At 43.3% G+C, this 13,743-nt stretch overlaps 2 protein-coding genes across 2 annotated transcripts in view; one reads left to right on the top strand and one right to left on the bottom strand.

The window, feature by feature from the left end:
* The window catches only part of MKRN2 (makorin ring finger protein 2), a 153,603-nt gene extending 153,032 nt beyond the window's left edge, over positions 1-571 (bottom strand). The window contains exon 1 of the mRNA XM_078661423.1: positions 394-571. Within this exon, the coding sequence (XP_078517549.1) occupies positions 394-434 (41 nt within the window). The 5' untranslated portion in view covers positions 435-571. The remainder of the gene's footprint in view (positions 1-393) is intronic.
* Positions 572-1,116: 545 nt separating this feature from the next.
* MKRN2OS (MKRN2 opposite strand) overlaps positions 1,117-13,743 on the top strand; it is a 32,202-nt gene continuing 19,575 nt past the window's right edge. Inside the window, exons 1-2 of the mRNA XM_078661421.1 lie at positions 1,117-1,476; positions 9,225-9,274. Of these exons, the coding sequence (XP_078517547.1) occupies positions 1,256-1,476; positions 9,225-9,274 (271 nt within the window). The 5' untranslated portion in view covers positions 1,117-1,255. The remainder of the gene's footprint in view (positions 1,477-9,224; positions 9,275-13,743) is intronic.

The following is a 13,743-nucleotide window of genomic DNA, read 5'->3' as shown; positions in this document are numbered from 1 at the left end:
TCTAGTGTTTCTCTACCAATTGTAACACTCACCATTTATTCCTCTCTTCACGTCTGTGGTCTGTCCCGGGTTCTAGTTTTAAAAATCTAGTAACACAATATTTGGTGGTACACTCTGAACGGTGGACAGGTATGAATCTGATAACATTGCTTGCAATGCAGCGAGTTCATCCTTAGGGGGATAGGCGATGACCCCTCTCCCTTCACGGTTACAGCATGCTTCTCATGACCTTATAATTTCTACTCCACTAGTCAGACAAGGCAGAGATAGCTTCGTGACCCAAAGAGTGACCCGTCTGACTTCCTAACAGTAACACTCACTGACTGCTGCTGGTTATGGGAGCTCTGCAGATGCTACGCTTGTGCCTCCCAGCTACTCCTCTGGCAGACTGACCTGCAGGTGACCTCTCTCGTGCTGCTCCTAATGCCGCTCATTGTGGTTGTGTTGCTGCTTGTGTTGGTCTGATGCGGTGCGGCATGAATCCCCTTCCCCAGCTCTTTTCCTGTTTCTTTATTCCTGTGTTGTGTTCCTCTCACTCCTTTGTGCGCAAGCCCCGCCCATTCACTGCTGCTGTCACGTGCGTCACAGGGACAGCGCGTCCTACTTTCCTTAAGGCCCGGCTAGGAATCGTGACTCGTTGTCTATGGTTCCGCAGCCGGAAGGGGAAGAAGCTAGTCGTGTCCTGTGACACGCTTCATGGCATGTCACCCAACAGGTGGCTGTTTTGCGGCACGTGCTAATTTATTATAACTTTATAATCTTACAGCCCAATTAGAAACCAACATAAATTCTGACTGAGCAGCTGGCCAAATGCAATAGTAACACTCCACCTGAACATTCAAGCCAGTAATGGGCTATTTCATCGGAAATATTAATATTATTAAGCTAATTAATGAACATAGTTCAGACTGACTTGTGTGTTGATTAGGCACCGTGCTACTAGAAAGCAGGGCTTCTGTTCTGGGGTAAAAACATTTATTTATTACGGCATATCAAGCTACGCTTTTTTGGAACGATTATAATATAAAGATGGGTTCTTTAAAAAACCCGGCACGCCCTGCTAACCTTTGCGCTGGTTTTCTTTGCGGTGATTGGTCGCCGCGGCTGTCAGTCTGAAGGACGGAGCAGGTGAACGCATTCTTGCAACAGAAACACCGGTTCTGTTACAAGCGCAACCTCTCTTCCAGTGAGAAGTAAAGGAAGTGTTATTACTCTCCTCCTTGCTGCTCTGCTGTCAACAAAAAGCCCTGGAAGGATGCAACCTGCAGATTTGGAACAAGGGATAATCATGCTAAGGCACTGCAAAAAGGACATCTACTGTGCCTACGTGCCCGACTGCTGCCCAGTCTGTGGGCAGAGCGCAGTAGCTTCCCAAAGGCTGGAAGACGCGCCCGTGCGAATCCCCAGCCCCTTTCTCAACGGACACCGAGAAAAGTTTTCCTTTCTATTAAAACCGACCGAAGGGACATTTCTTAGGTAATTCTGCCTAATGTGTTTGATTCTTATTTCCACAGCTTGCTAAATCCCTAAAAGATAGGAAGTTGCATTGCAGTACTATTTATACCTGAACAATGGTATGACTGTGAATCGTTTGCGTTTCCGCATTGTGTGTGTGTGAATATTTACTGTTGCACCCTTGTGTCGAAAACGGCACCCCATGTTCTTCATATTGTAAATAGCTCTCCCCGTTATTCGTGTGCAGGGCCGACCTGACCCATAATACAACCAGGAAGTGCCCGATAGGTTGATGTGACAGGTCAGAATCTGGACCATATTTGGGTTGTTTGTGGGCCAGTTATATGGTCTGTTGGGCAGGTTTTTATAGTAGATTTCCCTGATATTAAAAACATTGCCTGCACCAAGCACAAGTCCGTGCAGTCTTCAGTATCTTACAAAACACTTATACAGCGTGTCTTTGCAAGTTCAAAACAATTTGGAAACATGGGCCACTTTTTTTTAGTTATCCGATTAGCTTGTGTGGCCACTTTTATTTTGTTTCCCGGGCCTATATCCTGACACATCCCGATTCTGTTTGTGTTGTCATTCATATTCTATTACATTTATCTAATCTCCACACGTTCTTCGATAAAATCAAATATAATGTATTCTGTCTGGCTCACGTTTATTTTTAAAACAAAATTTTCTTCACCGACGAAGTGGTTCTTCATTATTTGCGGTTTTATATATCATAACCTTTGACTTCAGTGCTATATGACCTTTGACTCTGAATCCCAATAAGTTATGCCAAATGTGCTTGACCACCCCATACCAATATAATTGACATCAATGAAGCTTAGAATATGACTCAAAGAGAAAACTTATTGCTAAATCACAAGTATAACCACAAAAGTGATTAAAAAAAACTACTTATCCTGTCCATCTGTATTCATTCATGTGGATCATATATTGAATAGAAAGCGTGTTACTGACTTGCTCCCTATCATTGTTAGCTTTGTTTTGTACGGCACTTGTGTGAATCAGACAGTTGATAAGTTTATTGCAACACATTTTTTAATGTATTAACAATAAGAAAATATAAACATGAGTTGAAAATGCCTATGCTTTAATAAAAAAAAATGGATCTAATTTTTTTAAGTATATTTAAGAGGATGCACTGCACTGATGACTATTTATTTTCTGCAACTGAAAGTGTAATATTTCCCTTGAAGCTGTAGAAAGTTAACAGTGCTCTTGAGAAGACTGCCTACTATCTGTTTTGGCGTTGCGTTTTCCACCTCAGAGCGGGGGTCGTAAAAGGCAAGCAATGGGTAGCAGCTGCTACCTCACTCGATCCTTAAATAATTTCCATTGAGGCTGTCTCATGATGTACAGCACTATGTGGACAGTGGTGTTAATATTCAATGAAAGGATTCTTCAGCAGAACAACCCCACTACCTACAGCATGTGACATACATCTGGGAATATATAATAAATCATTTGCATTGTTAAATGTATAGTTCTTTAGGGCCATATGCATGAACACATTTTCCCATAGACACAGAATGGGCAAAACCCTTTGCTGCATCTAGCTCATAGTTCCTTATCTGTTTTTGTTCTTGTTCTTATTACATTACATGGCAGTATTACCATATATTTTGAACTCCTCCAGGGTTGGATAGATAAGTCATTTTCCAGCCTTGCCTGCATCATGTCAACTGAAACAGTCTATATCACCCGCTTTTCTTATCTGTGATTTTACTTCTTTAGGTTCTATTTGATACCAGTGGCTGCTGTAAGGTAGTCCGGATTTCCTCCTTTCACTACCAGGGCTCATGAAGTGTTGGTTGTCACCTGCCTGTTCGGCTGAGCAGTCCTGTGTTCTTTATCTTTAATGTGCAAAAGCAGGGCTGACGGGCTCCAACATTCATGAGGCATGGTACATTGTGAGGGAAAAACATGATCACCATGTTTATTAGTTTTACTACGGAAGCAATAAGTTATTTTCCTTAGCAGACATAAATTAAGACAGACAAGTATGTTATTGTTTCTATCCTTCCGTTGTTACCCTTATTATTGGTGTTTGTCATTGTATAGCAGTACAAAAAGATGATGGCATCATCATCGATGACTCCCTCAATTTGCACCAGCAGATGGTAAAAACCTCAGCCACATGTTTTGCCATCCCTAAATTGCTAAAAAAGATCTGCTGGATGTTGCCTGATTCTACTAAGAAAACAGTAGTCAATACCTTAATTACCTCCAGGCTTGACTATGGCAATGTGCTCTATTTGGGTGCAAATAAAGCATCAATTCACAAATTACAGGTCATTCAAAATTCAGCTCCTAGGCTACTATGCAAAATCCCTAGATCCACTCCAACTACCCGATATCTTCGAGACCTCCATTGGCTGAGGGTTGATTGCCGAATCAAATTTAAAACACTTTGTTTCATGTACAAAATCCACGCAGGTACGGCCCCTAAATACCTTCAAAAGCTTGTCCACCCTTACCACCCTGCCCGCACCCTCCGCTCTTCCACTTCTAAAAATGTTGTCATCCCCAAGATCAAGCTCGCACGAATGGGCGGCAGGTCCTTTTCCTACCTGGGGCCCTCGCTATGGAATTCCCTGCCTTTTACAGTACGTAACGAGGTGAACTATATGAGCTTTCGCAAAACCTTAAAACCCCTGTTATTTAACATGTAGCAACACTGCCCTCCTAGCCTTACTTACATTGCTCCATTTTCTCGCGCCGGGAAACCCTTTGTGGGTAGCTGCTGCACGCTACAAATGCAATAAATAAATAAATAATTGGCTGAAATGCTGAACATTGTCAAACATTGACCCCAGTCACAGATGTTGTTTAAATTCATTGTTGTTTTGCTCACCATGCCACCCCAGCTTGGACCCAGCCATATGCAAATCAGTTTTCACCCTTCCCCCAATGAGAACAGTCCAGGCCGAACTGCCAAGTCAGGTTCTCCCTGAACCAGAAACAAGTATTCTCAGATCTATTTTTGGATATCACCTCTCATCAGCCAGGCTAGCTTGAATACAGTGGCACAGTGAGCATGGGACCCACATCTGGGCATACCCTACCCACTTAGCTAGACTATAGCAACACTAAAATATGATTTACGGAACGCTGAACATTGTCACACATTCACTACCAGTCACAGATCTGGGTTAAATTAAAGTTTCAACACTCTATCGTTTTGTTTTGTAACCTTACAGTGGACTACTTCCTTGCCTCGCACAGCTCTGCCAAGTAGCTGCTATCCCAGCTGGTGCTGCTGACCCTGTTGAGGAGATTGAGGATCTCCTCCACCCGCATGCTTCCACCTGCGCCTCATCCCTGGTGGTCTAGTGGCAGAGAGTCACTGCTCTACTGCTGGGCTGCCCTTCTGTGTCTCCCTTTTTTTTCTACTTTTTGCCTTTTTTCTCTGCTTTTACCTTTTTACCTTTATCTGTCCTTTTCTGCCCTTGCCTCTGCAATCCACCATGGTCCAGACCCCTTCAGTGATTCTTCTGAGTTTCCCGCCTCCCAGCTGTCCAGCCCCCCAGCACACTTGTTACTGGCGGCCGCTGCGCGTTGAAGGTGCAGTCTGCTAACCCAATACTGGACTGCTCCCTTCCCTCTCACAGCTCCACTGAGTAGCTGCTGCCCCCGCTGGTGCTGCTGACCCTGGGGAGGAGTTTAAAGTCCTCCACCCGCAGGCTTCCACCCGCGCCTCATCCCTGGTGGTCTAGTGGCAGAGCGTCACTGCTCTACTGCTTGACTGCCCTTCTTTTTGCACTTTCTTCGCTCTCTTGCTTCGCCACCCTTGCCACTGCCATGCCCCACCCCTCTCCAGTGACTCTTCTCACTTCCATGTTTCCCGCCTCCCAGCTGTCCAGCCCCCTGCACACTGCTTATGGTGGCCACTACGCTGGTGTGCGCAGCAGACACTCCGAAGGCAGGCCATCTGCTCGCAGTGCCACGGACCCTGGTTCTCTGACCTTCCACCGATACGACGCCTGCACCCTCCTCGCGATCAACACAGGATGCCACGCTGCCTGCTACCTGGCATCACCAAAGGACCCTTCTCCTGCCGGAACTACAGCCACACCTTCGCCCACGCCAACACACCAGCTCCTCTCGCCGCCCAGCCGACCAAAAGCGCAGCCGACTGGCTCAACTGCATATTTCTCAATACGCGTTCCCTCCACAAACACGTAACAGAAATCTGGGACCTCCTCGATGCCGTCTTTTCCGACATCGCCTTCTTCATGCAACCTGGACCAACCCCCTGGTGTCCATTGTCCATCTGAGAAGGTTATTGTATTGGCCAATTAGTTTGGGATGTTGCTTCTGGTGAACCTGTAGGAGATGCAGCAGTTTCAAAGATGACCAGGTTCTGGAGGGGCAGCCTTTGTAATTTCTGGACCTAATGTGTGATGTATTAGAATTTCTTCAAACCCTTGATGAGACATGCAGCAGTATGTAATAGGGTGCTTTTTTAGGGTTGAAAGTGTGGCATCTGTAAGGAAATTGAGCAGAACGTTGCCACATCCTGGTGGAAGAGGACAAGGTCTTGAACAGTTATTCTGAAGTTGGTTTCAATGAGGAAAGGGTTTCACTTTCTTTAGGAGGGAGAGCAGACCTGCTGTTCCTAAGAGGCTCCCCCCACGTCTAGGGGAGGGGTGCCTTTAGTGGCATTTTCATGCTAGAGGCAAGCTGGATCAGCTTACAGCTGGTTAAGGGGAGTGGGAGGGGTCACAAGGAAATTTGAGGATTCAGGGAGGTACCTAGCGCGTCATTACATTTGGTTCTTTGAATGTGAGATCTTAGTTGTGATGCCTCAGTTGAAGACGAATTCAAGGGAATTTGTAAACTTTGTCAGCTGGGTATGAAGCCATCTCGATATCAAGGAAGTTTGAGTCTGTGGATGCTTGTGGCTATTAAAAAATAAGAGGAATTCAGTATACATCATATTGACCGTTATGTTGCTATTGGATGTCCATTTTTGTATTTCATTAAGGCTAGATTTGAGTTGCTGGATGTTGTTGCATGACAAAACCAATACATTTGCACTGAGCTGGCATCTGAAAATAGCTTGCTACACTATAAAAATATATTTTTCTCAATGGTTGAGGAGACTTTTGGTAAGCGTGCATGCCTAGATCATGGCAAAAAGGACATTAACAACGAGACAAAGAATAGTTAAGCTACTGTTTCATTGGGAATTGGGAAAAAATTTACGTAAACTGCAACACACACTGGTCTCAGATTTTTGTTGCTAATTGAAGGTTTTGCAGCTTCAGACTGATAAAGTGTAACATTCTATCTCTTGATAAAATAACAAAATAACACTTTGACTTTCAAAAAGTAACAGTAGCAAAACTATTTTCAATCCCGGTTGATAACCTTTCGGTATCCTGTAAACTATTCCCCCAAAGTGTAAAAAGCACAAACATCTGTGCTTATTCCGAATCGGTGGTTCAGGTGGGGCCCACTGGCACTCATTTTCAGGGACCAAGCACTTTTATCTTTTCTCAACTGGCTTCAATCAAGAGCGAGAAAACAGGGCTGAAAATTAAGCTGTAAAAATGAACTAAAGACTCAGTTAGTGTCTGGTGGTGAATTAAAGAGGTGGAAACAATAATATGCAGTCTTCGCATTTGGCACCCCAACCTTCAATAGTGTGGGAGTCTGATCAGAACAATTGGGCCCAGCACTTATTTTTTTATTTTATAAATTAGGCACTGACAAAAATATTCCTCACTTGCTTTGTGCATGATCTAAAAAATGACCAGAACACTTAGGGCCTGATTACAAGTTTGGTGGTCCTACAGCGATGGCAGTCCTCCACCGCCCGCTGTAGGACCACCAAACCCGTGGTGTGACCGACTGCCGGATCAGGAGTTAAACTCTGGTCTGGCGGGTGATGTTACGGGGGTCTGACTGCTGCGGTCTGCAAGGCTCATAGAAGAGCTTATATTGCAAACTGCCGCGTTCAGACCGCCGACCTTACCTAGGGTGAAAAATAGGGTAGTGCATTGGAGACAGTAGTAGAATAAGGTTTGGGATGAGTCAGAGAGTGGAGATAGAGGATATATTGAGAGAGGTTGAGATATATGGTAGTACATTGTAGATGCTGAATTAGGAGTAAAGTAATCAATATATAAAAGATACATATGTACATGGAACATATATACGTATAAGGAAGGTAATATATTTAGATTTAAGTTGTATTTAATACATTTAGACTTTCGTGGGTTGTTGTACTTTAAGCTAATTTATGTTTTTATAAATAGTTTTTTTCCTTTTCAATAATTCATTAGTTAAGCTATTGTAGATAAATAGTTATGATAAAAATGTACTTATTTATGCAGTGGCCTATATACAAGTTAAACATTGAATAATATAAACATAGGTAATATGTATATTTGTTAAGCAGACCTAGCAAACATCTATATATTTATAAACATAATTATTAAAAACATTTATACAAAGAAATACACATATCTAAATACATAAATATCCAAATATATGCTTAATTATATACACAGGGATATGCTGTACATCTAGGTTTGATTATGGTGGTTATCTGGGGAAGAGCCAACTCTTAAGTAGCCTTCTGACGATAAGATAGTTATCTGTGGGTCTTATATTTGTGTGTAAAGAGTTCCATAGTTTGGCTGCTTGAGCAGTGAAGGATGTGACGCCTTTGTTTTATTCTTGTATGGTGGGATTTTGAGGCGAGGTGCTAATCTAGAGTGGAGGTTCCTTTGTTGAATGTATTTGGTGATTTTATTCCTGATGAAGAGCGGCCCTGTTCCATGTATCGCCTTGTGGGTGATACAAAGCAGTTTCAAAGGGGATCTTCTGGCAACTGGTAACCAATGTAGGGCCTTCAAGGAAGGGGAGAGTGGGCTTGTGGCTTTACATGTAGGAGTAGTCTGGCAGCAGAGTTCTGAATCCATTGTAGTCTTTTCATAGTTGTTAAAGATGATTCCGTGGTAGAGGCTATTGAAGTTATCGAGTTTAGACAGTACAAGAGAGATAGTAGCCTGGACCATGTGTGGAAATCCCAGGCAGGGAAGTGTTTTTATAGTAATGAAGTTTCAACTTGCTAGTTTGTCCACTTGGGCATTGATTGATAGTTTTGAGTCTATGGTAATTCTTAGATTTCTTACTTCCTTAAATACTTTAGGTGGTGTTTCCAGATCATCAGGCCAGGCGTTGAGTGGGTCATAATTTTTCCAATCGCCACATGAGTATTTCCGTTTTGGAAGCATTCAATTTGAGATGGCTCCATGTCATCTCCAGATCAACGGCTCTGAGGCAACTGAAAATTGTTGTTGATTTACCAATGTCTATAGGGCTTTCCAGTTTAAGGAGTATTTGGGTGTCCTCTGCATAGTTATAACATGTGAGTTGAAATTCATTGATCACTGCTAGTAATGACTTCAGGAGGGGTTCCTCAAAAATTTATAAAGAAAGGAAAGGGTTTTGGTGGAATCAGTTGAAACAAACCTGACTAAAAGTTTTTTTAAAAACAAACATGTCTCAAACAAGGACAATTACCATGCTGGGTTCATCAGCCTAGTGAATGCAGCACATGGTGAAAAGGTTTGAAGAAACTATTTTGATGGAAAGGGCCTTTTTCACTTATTAGAGTTTCAATGATTTCACAAACAACTGTACATATAAATGTAAAATATAAACACAGAACCATTTTAGATGCCTACATTAAAAAGAAAATCTATACATTGAATCTAATCTCAGTTTTTGTCTTTCAGGGGATATGATGGGATGTCAGATCTTCACGTTGGAATTACTAATTCTAAAGGTATATGTTTTTTTGTTTTTTGGCCAGGAAATGTAATGTTAATGTTAAGTTCAGTGTCATCTTTCGGTTCTTTTGTTTAGCCAGGAATGCCCATATGTAGACATATGCAAGACAATAAGGCTTGAACCAAAGTTTGGTGAAGTCTCAGTTATGATTTTTTTAATGTTTTATAAAAATAATTTGTATCGTATTTTAAAAACTTTTTATGGAGGAATGAGAACAGCATGTTAGTCTTCAGTACAATCATTTGCATTGACATGCACAGGAGCTTTGTGTGTAAGCGTATACCACAATATATGATACAGCTTCATATATCCTTTTTTCACCACAACATGTGAAAAAATATAAACAAGCAATAATAATATTTAAAACAGAGTTAGGACTTCTATTTATATCCGATTGTAATTATTTTTATACCTAATATCATGATTGAGTTTAGGGACCTTACGAAGTGTACCTTGATGATTAGCAGTGAGGTCTAGGCCTATATTTGACAATTTATTTTAATGTATGCACAATTTTCTGACTAATGTTGACAGAACTAATGAATCCTTTTCATAACCAAGTACATATTTCTGTATACCTTATTCTGCACTACCATTCAAAGTGTAAAATATTAACCCGTTGATCGCGGCGCGAATTCCGCCGCGGTGCGGGTGATTTATGACTGGGTGCCGTCAAAACGGCCCTCGGCCGTCCTCCGCATACGCCCACTGGGCCGTCCGACGCACGCAAAGGGTTAATAATACAAAGAAATGGTTTTACCAAAGTTATGCACATGCTACCTTTACAAGATGATTGAAGGAGGAAAAGGTGCATAGGTTGTCACCTGCCTCAATTATCGATATCCGTGTCACAATTTTAAGTACAGTATGAGAAAAACTGTTTTCTTTGGCTGAACATTGATGTTGTATTGTTCCCCACCTACTAAAGGCGGCCCTGTTGCAGATTCAAAGCAAGTGAGTCACCAGACACAATCGCCTGTCTCATAAGAGCATGTTTACAACGTATACCATAGACTGTCTTTGAGGAAATGGGGTGTATTATGTGGTCTGGCTGTGCGATCTCACCGTGTAATACACTTACCAACCCCTTTAGGACCCTTAAGTTTCCTCTGTCAAAACCATAGCTCAATCCTGGGTTGCTGTGGCACAGAGCAGCAAGGCTTACATAGAGGAATAAGTAAGTGTGAAGCATTTCAACAGCACCAAAACAATTAAAGGAGTAATTGACACAGCACTCAATAAATACAACACCAGTTTATAAAAATAGATTATATTTTTATAAGAATTTAGATACTAGAAGAATAAGATCCATTTGAGGGTTCTGGACATATATATTTTACAATAAATAATAAATCAAGCAATTTTACTCAACCACAAACAAGCCTTGGCAAAATCAGCTAATTGGACAAACTTTTTCAATGTAAACTTTGGTAAGTGTCACTGTGGTCGGTTAGAAGTACTTGGGTGATGAGCTCTGGCACGGAGCTAGCCAGGGGGACCAGCAAGGTCCTCAAGAACAGCGACCTTCACAGAAGAAGCAGTCCTTCAGCCGGTCCAGGCGCTTTATCCACGTTGCAATGGAATCCTATGGAGTGGTCCTAATGCATGGGATAAAGGATGCTGAACATGCTCCAAGGCTGCGGTTGATGTGATGCAGTCGACGGGTCTCTTCCTGTAGGTATTCCTCGCTCCATGAAGATGGTGAGGGAGTCCTGTTTGCAGGGTCGACAACCAACAAGGTCCTCCGATCTTGCTGAAGTCCAGTCGCCACTGGACTACCAGAAGCCCAGTGTCCCGGTCACAGGCCAATCTTTCCTGTGACGATAACTCACCTTCTGAGGGTCACAGCAACTATCTGACAGCACTTCCAGGTTCAGTGAACTCCGGTACAACTTGTGCGTCTGGTCTTGGCCCTTGGTGCTGCACAGCGGCGGTGGTAGCGGCTACCAACTTGTCCCAGCAGGTTTCTTCAATTGTTGTGTCCCTGTGCTGCGAACAGGATGCCAGCGGGCTGGCCCTTGGAGTCTCTTGGTTTGACTGGGCTCTGGAGACAGCCTCTGCTTGAGCAGTATACAAAAGGCACAGTCCCTCTCTTTGCTAACTACTAGGTGCAGCAAGTGCAGTCTTCGTCAGTGCAACCTCTTTTTGCTGGTCCCTTTTTTTTTGTCGAGTTTTATATAGTGGGAACTAGACCCGAAGGTTTAGAGCTCTTTACATGAGCACTAGTTATGTTACAGATGGACACATTCATTTTTGTGAGGCACGGGGACATCAAGTGATTTGTCCAGAATCGCAGAATGTTGAGCATCCCTGCCAAGACTCGAAGCCGGTTCCCCAGCACCGAGGTCGACTGCCCTAGCCGTTAGGACACATACTATCCCATTGGAGGAGCAGGTCAGCCCTTCTTCGGTCCTTCCAATTCAGTCAAGATCTGAGGTCAGGGTGCCAGGGGTGCTCCCTTTATGCTCCAAAAGTTCCCTCCGAGCAGGATGGGCTACCAGGTTCCCTCCCACCGGGTGACCACTTCTGTGGAGTGCAGCATTCAGCTATCCCAGGATGCACCATTCTGCCCACTCCCAAGATGGCGAGACCCCTCTTTCAGTGTTCCGACCTCCCTTGCTGACCCCCAGGGTATGGTTACTTCAAGACTACACACTCCTTCGGAAACTGGTTTGGCAACTGCTTTCCCCTAGCTGCTCTCCTTGCCAGCCTGTCTACCTCCACAGTGGGGCAGCCCTCCCCCTGGAGTTCTACATTTGCCCTTCAAAGGTGGCTTCACCTTTTGAATCCTGCCTTTTGGGGCTAACATCTAAGTGGCTTTCTGCAGCAGGGAGGTGACACTGTTCTTCCTGGGAGATGTTGGCACACCTCTCTAGGAAGGCAGAAAGTTGTCTCATCAAACAGACTCCATGTGTGCACAGGAAGACACAGGAGTTTCAAAGCTAACAAAAGATCAGCTTTGATAAAGCTGCACACTGCAACAAGTCACACTAATTTCGGCTTGAGATACTAGTCGGGCTCAATGTAACCAGTTGTTTGATCCCTCCTAGTGCCCATTTGGTTGCACCTATCGGGAGTTAGCACAGCTGGGGGGTCAGCTTGTAAACCTGTACTCGCCAACTGGGTGACAAAGTCTTCCCATCGTAAAAACAGTGGTGTTTACGTGTTTTACTGTCGGAGCGTGTAAAGTACGAGGCCTGCCTGTGTCATATGTTGTACCCTGCCCTTAGGACACAATAGGCCTACCAGAGTGGTGACTTACACACATGTTCAGGGGAAGTGGTGGCTTTATCAATAATTTCATTGGCAAAGTCGGGCTATGGGGGACTTGTTTTAATTTGTGGGACCATGGTGGCACAACCAGTGCTGCAGGCCCTGGGGTACCCCTCTAACTTACATACCCTGGGATCCAGGATACCACCTACTGGGGACTTACAGTTAAGTTAGCCATTTCCAATTGGGTACATCCAATTTGAAATACACTTTCGGGTCAGGGCCCTGGTGAGGTGAAAAAACAGCAGCTTTAGTAAAAAAAAACTTGGGGTGATCATACAAAAAGAGGCATTTACTTACCCAGTTATTTTGAGTTTGGAAAGCTTCCTTTGCTGTTTAGGCCCCAAAGACCTTGGAAATGTGAAAAGTATCTGTATAAGAAAAATTCTTCTAGATATTTCGTAGTTATATGTGTAAAGAGCAAAGAGTTAACTGGCCAGATGTTCACTGGTCCTACTAAAAACAATGCAGTTAAATAACATTTTGGAAAATAAGTTAAAATACAAGCATAATGAATTTAAAATGTTAAGGTGCAATAAGAAATTCCTTGCCTTGTAACAGCTGGTCTCTGCAAATGAGCACACTGCTGACTTAGGTTCCAGAGGTAAGATATCTTGGTCTGATAACAGATGAAATTGGCTTTTGACTCCTTCCCCTCAGATTTCTAGTATTAATGAGTGCTACCTTTGGTGACATCTTGCATTTACTTGTGAAGAATGCCATTTTGGGCCCGCCCCACCACTGCATTACTTGATAATGGCATATTGCGTTATGAAAATTGAGCAGGCAGAGTACATTACCCTACGATAACACACATCCCTAATGCCAAGCTCATGATACTTACTGGCTTTCAGTATGAAAAAGGATAACATTTGTTTGTGGGTATTATCCATCGAGTGATTTATGATCTTGGCCCTCCAGTCACTGGAGACAGATTCTAGCTACAACAGTATTCAGGACAATATTGCCTTTCCGCGCTGTCTTACCATTCACAGATTCAAGCAGAGCAACTTGTGGCTGGGTTTGAGTCGGATGAATGCGAATTACTCTAAGTTCTGCCAACCAAAATTAGCAACTCCCTTCCACATGATTTTAAACTAACAAACAAAATGCTCTAGCAAGCAGGTAAAATTCTTCTCACCTAAAGAACTAGCAGCAGCTTGTGACTCTTGTTTTGACTGGTGACTTGTC

Source organism: Lissotriton helveticus, chromosome 9 (assembly GCF_964261635.1).
Source record: "Lissotriton helveticus chromosome 9, aLisHel1.1, whole genome shotgun sequence".
NCBI classification, from domain to species: Eukaryota; Metazoa; Chordata; class Amphibia; order Caudata; family Salamandridae; genus Lissotriton; species Lissotriton helveticus.
Note: the sequence above shows the minus strand (reverse complement) of the source record. Positions and strands in the feature narration are given on the sequence as shown.